Source organism: Garra rufa, chromosome 7, assembly GCF_049309525.1.
Source record: "Garra rufa chromosome 7, GarRuf1.0, whole genome shotgun sequence".
In the NCBI taxonomy this organism is placed as follows: Eukaryota; Metazoa; Chordata; class Actinopteri; order Cypriniformes; family Cyprinidae; genus Garra; species Garra rufa.
Window position 1 is genome coordinate 18,863,509 of NC_133367.1, and position 10,000 is coordinate 18,873,508.

At 25.3% G+C, this 10,000-nt stretch overlaps 1 protein-coding gene across 1 annotated transcript in view; it reads left to right on the forward strand.

The window, feature by feature from the left end:
* The first annotated feature begins 325 nt into the window (after positions 1–325).
* Positions 326–10,000, forward strand: part of atrip (ATR interacting protein) — a 14,039-nt gene continuing 4,364 nt past the window's right edge. The window contains exons 1-8 of the mRNA XM_073844713.1: positions 326–625; positions 2,910–2,986; positions 3,176–3,346; positions 3,439–3,554; positions 5,700–5,800; positions 5,902–5,985; positions 6,059–6,185; positions 8,749–9,402. Of these exons, the coding sequence (XP_073700814.1) occupies positions 331–625; positions 2,910–2,986; positions 3,176–3,346; positions 3,439–3,554; positions 5,700–5,800; positions 5,902–5,985; positions 6,059–6,185; positions 8,749–9,402 (1,625 nt within the window). The 5' untranslated portion in view covers positions 326–330. The remainder of the gene's footprint in view (positions 626–2,909; positions 2,987–3,175; positions 3,347–3,438; positions 3,555–5,699; positions 5,801–5,901; positions 5,986–6,058; positions 6,186–8,748; positions 9,403–10,000) is intronic.

The window sequence follows — 10,000 nt, forward strand, 5'->3', positions numbered from 1 at the left end:
ACCAGTATGTGACTTTAAAAGACCACTCTATGAAGATTAGATAATACTTTCCGCTTTTGGTTTGAAAATAACTGGGTTATTTGCTTTGACCACTAGTATTATCACATTGTCAATTGTCATTTTGCTTTATACTACTGACATTAGTTTCATTTCAACTGCCACTAACTGTATTATGTGTATGTATGTGTGTGTATATATATATATATATATATATATATATATATATATATATATTCAAAAATTTGGACACACCTACTCATTCTTCATTTTGACTATTTTCATATTAAATAACCACTGTTCATTATTGATTTTCCAAAGCATTTCAGTGTTATGGACTTCCCGCCAAGCAAGAGACTGAAAGGCCATCGGGTCCCATCTGAGCCCGACCCATTTGACGATGACATTGACTTCACCCAGGATGACCTGGAGCAGATTGACAGCATCACGTCCCAGGCCATCACAGGAGACGGCCAGAGCAGTGGCTCAAAGAGGGCTTTTGCTTCTGTGTTTGCTTTTGCTGATGAGCAGAGTAAAGCACATGTAAGATCCGGACGGAAAACATTTGCCATCGGAGACAGCAGCAGCACGGATAACAATAAAGAAGCTCAAAGAAATGATGTGCTTGGTAAGTATAAGATATTGTGGATGCATAAAGTCCTTTCTTAAATACTGTCCTGTCTGCTTTTGTCTTTGTCTTTGTGTCATATTCCCACAGATGGGTTAAACTAGAAATTTAACAAGTGTGTGTGTTATTTTGCATCTCACACAGCAGATTTATAGTATTAATAAAAACACCAACAATAATAATTATTAGATCATATTTAATTTAATAAGATTCAAAATAAGACAATACGATTTCATAATACTCAATTTAATAACAAAAATCGAATATAACATTGTTTTTTGTTTCCTAAATATTATGTAGTTCTAAATTAAATATTAATAATTATTTTTATTGTTGTCGAAATATTTAAATTCAAAGTTTAAGTTATTTGCATATTTAATTTTCTCATTGTTTAGACTCTGGATAGGTTAAACTGAATTTGAGCTCTTTGTGTGTGTAATTTGTATCTATTATTATAATAATAATTAGAAAAGAATTATTCAGATTTAAAAAGAGAATTATTTAATTCAGTACTATATATATATATTTATAGTAGTCTTTATATTTTTAATATTAAATTATTATATTAATTCCTATTAAATTAAATTTTACTATTTAATTATTATTAATATATATTATTTATTATTATTATTATCATTATTATCATTTATCACTGTTTTATATTAATAATAATAATCATAATAGTAATAGTAATTAGATAAGATTTATTAGGATTTAAAAAGAGAGTATGATTTAATTTAATGCTTATTTTATTTAAAAAAAATAATTTAACAGTAATGTTTAGATTTTTGTTATTAAATTATAATATTAATTCCTGTTAAATTACATTTAATTATAACTATAATAATACGTCTTTATTTAGTCTTATTTTTTGCGTTTTTAAATTCTTAAATTGTTTATAGTTTGTGTGAAATTTGCATCTTACACAGTGGATTTATATTAATAATAATAATAATTAGATAAGATTTATAAAAATTTAAGAAGAGAGTATGATTTAATACTTAATTTTTAATGCTTATTTTAATAGAAATGTTTAGATTTTTGTTATTAATTGATTTATATTGTTATTTAATTAAATTGTACAATATTATTATTATTATTATTAACTTTTTTTAGGTCTTATTCCCACATTTTGCATATTACACAGCAGATTTATATTAATATTAATAATAATCATAATAATAATTAGATTCATAATTTAATGCTTATTTTATATAATAATTTTATATAAAAAATAATAGTAATGTTAAATTATAATATTACTTCCTATTAAATTACATTTAATAATAATAATAATAAAAATATATATATTTTTAAGTCTCTTTTTTTGCATATTTAATTTGCTCATTTTTTGGACTCTGGATGGGTTAAACTACAAGTTTAAGTTTATGTAATTTGCATTTTACACAGTGGATTTATATTAATAATAATAATTAGATAAGATTTATTAAAATTGAAGAAGAGAGTAAGATTTAATACTTTACATTTTTTATTTAATTGAATTAAAAATATATAAAATAGTCATGTTTAGATTTTTGTTATTAATTGATTATATTGTTATTCAGTTAATTTGTACAATAATCATATTATTCTTATTCATAATAATATTTTTATAATAGTTTGCATATTTCTTTTTTATTGTTTGGACTCTAAATAGGTTAAACTACAAATTTAAGATTTAAAAAGAGAGTATGATTTAATTTAATACTTATTTTAATTTAGTTTGTAAATTAATTGAATAGTCATGTTTAGGTTTTGTTATTAATTTATTACATTACTATTACAATATGAATAATTATTCTTTATTATTAATAATTAATTATAAAATGGCATATTTTGATTTGTATTAAATAATAATACTAATTTCTATTAAAATACAGTTTACAATAATAATAATGATTATATATTTTATTTTTTTAAGCCATATTCCAACATTTCTTTGCATATTTATTTAATATTTTCATTGTATAGAGATTTATGTTAATTACATTTACATTTAGTCATTTTAGATGCTTCTATCCAAAGAAGAGAGTTTGGTTTCAATAAAAAAATGTATAAAAAAATTATATAATAGTAATGTTTAGATATTTGTAGTTATTAAAATAATAATAATAATAATAATTATTATTATTATTATTATTATTATTATTATAGATTTTTAGTCTCATTCCAGCATAGCTCATTTTTGCAGTGTGTGGATGGGTTAAACTAGAAATTTAACTCTTTTTTTGTGTGTGTGTGTGTGTGTGTGTGTGTGTGTGTAATTTTGCGTCTCTCACAACAGATGGGCATTCAAGTAAAGATGGAGAAGATCTGTACTACAAGCAGTTAGAGCAACAACAAGCAGACCTGAAAAAAAAGGTTTGTTCTTCAACACAACATGCTTTTCATTTGATTGGTTCAATGTAGTTTGCAGAAAGGGCCCCATTATAGCATTTCATTCCTGAATTCCACTGTTTAGTCAAGGTTTCTTGCACCAAAATTATGTCGTTTTTAATGACACAATTTATAAAGCAGTTCTCATCTGTCTGCATTTCGGTTGACACTCAGCTGAAGGAGGTAGAGGAGGAGATCCTGATGAAGAACGGAGAGATCCGAGTCTTGCGCGACTCCCTGAAACTGGCCAACCAGGAGAAGGAGCAGCAGCGGCAGACCCAGCTCGCCCTGGAGAAAGAGAAAGCTCACGCTCGGAGCGAACGCGAGAAGGAGCTGTCCAGGAAGGTACGGCACACCACTTTGTGACTTTATGACAGACTCATAGTGATAGATGTGAATGGACCAGTACATTCAACTAAATGCTTGTTTCGCTGCAGGTGCAGTCGCTGCAGTCAGAGTTGCACTTTAAAGAAGCCGAGATGAATGAAATGAAAGGGAAACTTCAGAGCGTTGAACGCGGAGGAAAGCAGCCCGGCACACCTGCACGAAACATGTAAATGCTGCCGTTTTTGTTTGTCTCACAGAGAAATTGGAAATGAGAGACTGAGTTGTGTGGTCTGCACTGACTCTTACAACATTTTGTTCATTTTTGTGTCTTTTTTGTTACAAGCACTCATCAATGCATCATGTTACATTCGATTTGTTTGTTATTAAATTAAATTGTACTAAATATTTCAATCAAAATATCACAAGTTATGATTATTATTATTATAAAGAATAATAGTAATACTTCATTACTTTTTATTAACAATATTTATAAATATTAATAGTGATAATACTACTAAAATACTAAAAATATTAATTATTAATATTAAAGAAGTAGTAGAAATACTACTTTTAATTCTTATTAAATTCGTACATTTAAATTATTATTAAAGTCTTATTAAATTTTGACCTTTTTAATTATTCTTTTTAGTTAACTAATAATGATGATTTTGTTATTAGTAGTGTTAATAGTAATGGATATAATAATAAAATTATGTGAATAATAAATGCAATTATTATTATAATAATATTTAATATTAAAACAGTACTTTTAAATATGATATAAATACAATTTAAATGTTTGTTGTTTTTGTTGTTGTTCAACAATATGAAAAGTATTACTGTTGCTTATCTTTATAATAAAAATATTAATCATTAAAGTTATTATTAAAAGTATAGGTATTACTGTTTTAAAATTATGTTATATTAATATTATTTGAATTAAAGTTAATAGTATTAATAGTAATAATAATGATTATATCATAAAGTCAAAATTAGTATTGTGTAATATATTTTTATCGTTGTTGTTATTATTATTGTTATTAAAAGTATAGGTATTGCCGTTTTTAAATATTATTTGTTAAAATAATATTATAATTAAATTGTTAATAATAATTTTAATAGTAATATAATCGTAAATATAAATAGTAAATAGTATGTAATAGTAATGGTAAATATAACAGTAAATAAATTATTAGATCACTAAAATATTTTTATTTATTATTGTTATTATTATTATAAATTAAGCAATGTAATGCTTTTATAATATTATAATTATTATTGTTGATATTAATAATTAGTTATTAATTAGTTGATATTAATAATTATAATTTATTAATTAGAATGTTATTCTTTTTATTGTAATTATTATATAATACTAAAAATAATTATTAATATTTTAATTTATCATTACTGTTATTATTATTATAAATATGTAATACTTTTTAATTATAATACTATTATAATTATTATTGCTGATATTAATTAAAATATTAATATTACTTTAATATTTATTATTATTATTTTTAAAAGTAGGTATTACTGTTTTAAATATATTATTTGTTCTAATAAAAATATTATAATTAATTTAATTGTAAATAATAATATTAATAGAAATAATTATTATATAGTAAAAAGCCATAATATTGTTTAATATTTATTATTATATTATTAAATTCAGAGGTGTAATATTTATTATTATTGTTAATTAGAATTGTTATTATTTTTATTATAATTATTTATTTTTTAATACTAATACTAATTAATATTAATAATTAAAATTAACTAAATTATAGTTAATTATAATAATTACCTAAAAATAATTAATATTAATACTTTAATATTTATTATTACTGTTATTTTTTATTATTATTATTATTATTATTATTATTATTATTATTATTATTATTATTATTAAAAGTATAGGTATTACTATTTTTCAACAAATTCTTTATTATAATATTACAATTAATTAAACTGTTATAGTATTAATAATAATTATATCATATAAAGTCATAATTATTATTGTTTAATATTAAGTATTTTTATTTTTATACATTGTTTTAAATTAAGCAATGTAATGCTTTATTATTATTATTATATATTATTATTAAATATAATTAATATAATACAGTATTAGTTTTGTTTAAAAATAATAATATTTAAAATAATTATTATTTTACTATTTATATTACTGCTATTAAATATATTGTCTATTATATGTATTAATTTATTATATTTGTTAATGATTAATATTAAGAATTATTGTTATTATTCTATTTAATATTAATTATTATTAATGCCTTTTTATATCTTACTTATAAACTGCTCTAGACAAATATGAGTTGACTGTGTGTTGTTTTTGTTAACACAGCGTTGACTGTCCTGCGAGCCGAGCGTTCATGACTAAGGAAAACTTCTCAGCCGAATTCTCCAAGAGAACATCTCCCAATAAAAAAGCCCATTTATTAGAAGGTATGAATTATTTACTTTTATGTTTATGCACATTTACAGTCTCCTCATGTGTTTCCGTTGTCATTTGATCCCTTAATTATCACACTTTCAAACTCTGTCAGATGGTAAACCAGCTCAACCTAAACATTCCCACACAGAAGAGCCGCGATCGGACCGAATCCTCAGCTCCGATCACCAACAGGAAGGTAACCACTGTGCAAATGTCTTGCATTTATCTTCTAGTCAGTGTTATCTCAAGGTTTCATGGTTTGTCTGTAGGATGTGTGTTACTGAATCTACTACTGCAGCAGCCGCTGGATCCGAGCGCCTTGGGTTTGTGTCACCTGCTGTCCATCAGTCCTGACGCTCTGCCAAACGTCCTGTCCCAGCACGCATACGTCAGCCCGTAAGCCTTAACAAGCCACTTTTAATTGCGTTTGATCATGTCCTGAATTTCTTGAGTGTCCTGAAACATGAGAAACCTACTGTTTTGGGAAATCACCAGCCCACTTTACAGCATTAATCACACTATATTGTAAGAATGGAAATTTCCACTGCAGCCTTTGTTTGTTGGTATTTTCCAATGGAAATTTTGAACAATGTCAACTTTAGAAACCTTGATCAAATATACTTTCAAGTCACGTGATCAGAGAGATATACGGTTTGTTAACCACGACATACAGAACACCTTACAACATTAATTTTAGAAAGAAAAAAAAATGTTTAAAGACATTTTTAAAAACATTTTGTTGTTGTTATTATTATTATTATTTAAATTGTATTTATTATTTAATAATAAAGTAAATAGTATGAAATATTGTATTGATAATAATAATAATAACAATTTATTATTATTACTGTTTTTTTTTTTTTGCAGGTAGTAGTAGTATCAGTTGCATTTGCGTTTTTTTTTTTGTAAGTGTACAGTAGTATTTGTTACATTTTGTTACGTATTATTAAATTACATATAGAATATTGTTGTTAATAATAATTATATTTATTGCTTTTACATTATGACTTTTTTTTGTTGCATTTTTTAGAACTAAAATACTATTATTTGTTGTATTTTATTATTTCTTATTAAATTACATATAGAATATTATTAATAATAATAAAATAATAATTATCACTATTAATGATACTTTTGCATCATGACATTTACTTACCATTTTTTAAAACTGTAAAATATTGTATTTTATTATTTATTAGTAAATTACATATTTAATCAATACTTTTACATCATGACATTAGATTTTTGCATTTTTAAAAACTAAAATTATTGTATTTTATTATTTATTAGTAAATTGCATATTTACTATTATTGTTGATAATAAAAATATTAATTATTATTATTATTATTATTATTATTATTAATCATAATACTTTTACATCATGACATTAGCTTTTTTGCATTTTTAAAACTGTAACATTATGTTGCATTTTATTATTTATTCTTAAATTGCATATAGAATATTTTGGTTAATTAGAATATGTGACCCTGGACCACAAAACCAGTCGTAAGCGTCAATTTTTCAAAATTGAGATTTATACATCATCTGAAAGCTAAATGAATAAGCTTTCCATTAATGTATGAAAAAAATTAAAATGCTGAGAAAATCGCCTTCAAAGTTGTCCAAATGAAGTTCTTAGCAATGCATATTACTAATCAAAAAATAAGTTTTAAAATATTTAGGGTAGGAAATTTACAAAATATCTTCATGGAACATGATCTTTACTTATTATCGTAGTGATTTTTGGCATAAAAGAAAAATTGATAATTTCAACCCATACTTTGTATTTTTGGCTATTGCTACAAATAAACCCGTGCTACTTAAGACTGGTTTTGTGGTCCAGGGTGACAATTTGTTATTATTAGTAATGATGATAATACTTTTACACCATGCCATTTGCTTTTTTGCATTTTTAAAACTGTAAAATATTATCATGACTTTTTGCATTTTTGCATTTTATTATTTATTATCCAATTCCATATAGAATATTATTGTAAATAATAATAATAATAATAATTACTGTTAATAATAATAATAATAACTTATTATTATTATTATTATTATTATTAATATTATTAACATTATTAATGATTTGCATTTTTAAAACTAAATTAGTATTTGTTTTTATTTATTATTAAATTCTGTATAAAATATTATTGTTAATAATAATAATAATTATTATTATTATTATTATCATCATCATCAATATTAATGATAATACATTTACATCATGACATTTGCTTTTTTGCATTTTTAAAACAAAGAGTTTATCTGTAAAATATAATTATTTGTTCTATTTTATAATTTATTATGAAATTCAATATAGAAATTTATTGTAAATAATAATAGTAATAATAATTCTCATACTACTTTTTAAATATTTCTATTATTAATGATAATACTTTTACATCATGACATTTGCTTTTTTGCATTTTTAAGATATAATATTATTTGTGGTATTGTATTATTTATTATTAAATTACATTATAGAATATTATTCTTAATAATAATAATATATTATATTATAATTAATATTATTATCATCATAATTATTATACTTGGATTTTCAAAACATTTTATCATCTTTATTATCTGTTATTTTATTAGTTGTGGTTGTTGTTATTATTAACATTTTATTTTATTTTTTTATTAAGTTAAATATTACAGAATATTGTATTGTCAACAATAAAACTATTCTTATTATTGGTAATAGTAGTAGTTTATGATTTTAAATGAACTAAAAATATTATGCTATTTTATTAGGAAATAAAATATTGGACAAATTTTATTGTTATTATTATAAATAATTAAAGCAACAATAAATTATGAGTTTCTGAAAGCAAACAACTAAGGAAAACCTAGGCATTGATTCAAATTCAATTTGGAAATTAAAAAACATCCAGTAGAATAACTGTTTATATTCTTTCATAATTATATTTTTTCCCCCTCTTTCTTCAGGGGATCGTTAACGACCTCAAGCTCGTCCTCCACAGAATTCAGATCGTTTCATCGTCCTCAAACTCGATTTCACCAGCTGCAGAACCTCGCTATGTCCGCTCTGACCGCATTAGCTCTCCATCACCCTGATACTGTCCCACACAACCCAGACACTGCTCTCCAACCCGCCCAGCGCTCCTGTCCAGCTGCGGTTCACTTCCTCCCCTTGCTCTCCTTCCACATCAGCACATACTGTCAGTCTCTGGAGTCGGTGGAGATCTCAGCAAAGGCCTCGCTCCACGGCAGCTCACTGTCGGGATCGTCCGACTCCAGCCTGGCCTCGAGTCTGGAGGAGTCACTCAGCGGTCAGGAGGAGTTCGCCCTGGCAGCCATGAGAGCACTTTATCACATAGTGTGCTACAGCAGCGAGGCTCTGGAGGTGGTTCTGTGCCATCAGGAGGACGTGAACCGGCCGCACGGTTCAAAAAATCTCCTTAGTGCCTCTGAACATTTGAATGGAGACACGCAGACACAGCTGCCTCTTCTCAGGAGGATTCTACAGCTGGCTGATCCAGCGTTCATTACTGCCGCTGTACACAGGGAGGCGCTAGTGAACACTAGTTTGAAGACGCTTAGTATGCTGGCTGAGAGAGCGCAGGACAACCAGCTCTTGAGGTTTAGTATCATTCATATACTATTATAGTATTTGTTAATATTTAGTGAATTTTTTTTTATTTTTATGTTTGCTGTTTTAAGTTAAAGTTTTAGGTTTTTTCTATCTGTCTATCTATTCATCTGTCTCTGTCTGTTTGTCTAATATCTGTCTGTCTAGTCTCTCTGTCTGTCTATCTATTTATCTATCTATTCATCTGTCTATCTATTTATCTGTCTGTCTGTCTAATATCTATCTGTCTATCTATTCGACTGTCTGCCTGTCTGTCTATCTATTCATCTATCTATCTAGTCTGTCTGTCTGTCTGTCTGTCTGTCTAGTCTCTGTCTGTCTGTCTATTCATCTCTGTCTATCTATCTGTCTGTCTAATATCTATCTATCTATTCGTCTCTGTCTATCTATCTATCTGTCTAATATCTATCTGTGTGTGTGTCTGTCTATCTATCTATCTATCTATCTATCTATCTATCTATCTATCTATCTAGTCTCTCTGTCTGTCTAGTCTCTGTCTGTCTATCTATTTATCTATCTATTCGTCTCTATCTGTCTGTCTGTCTAATATCTATCTGTGTGTCTGTCTATCTATCTATCTAGTAGGGA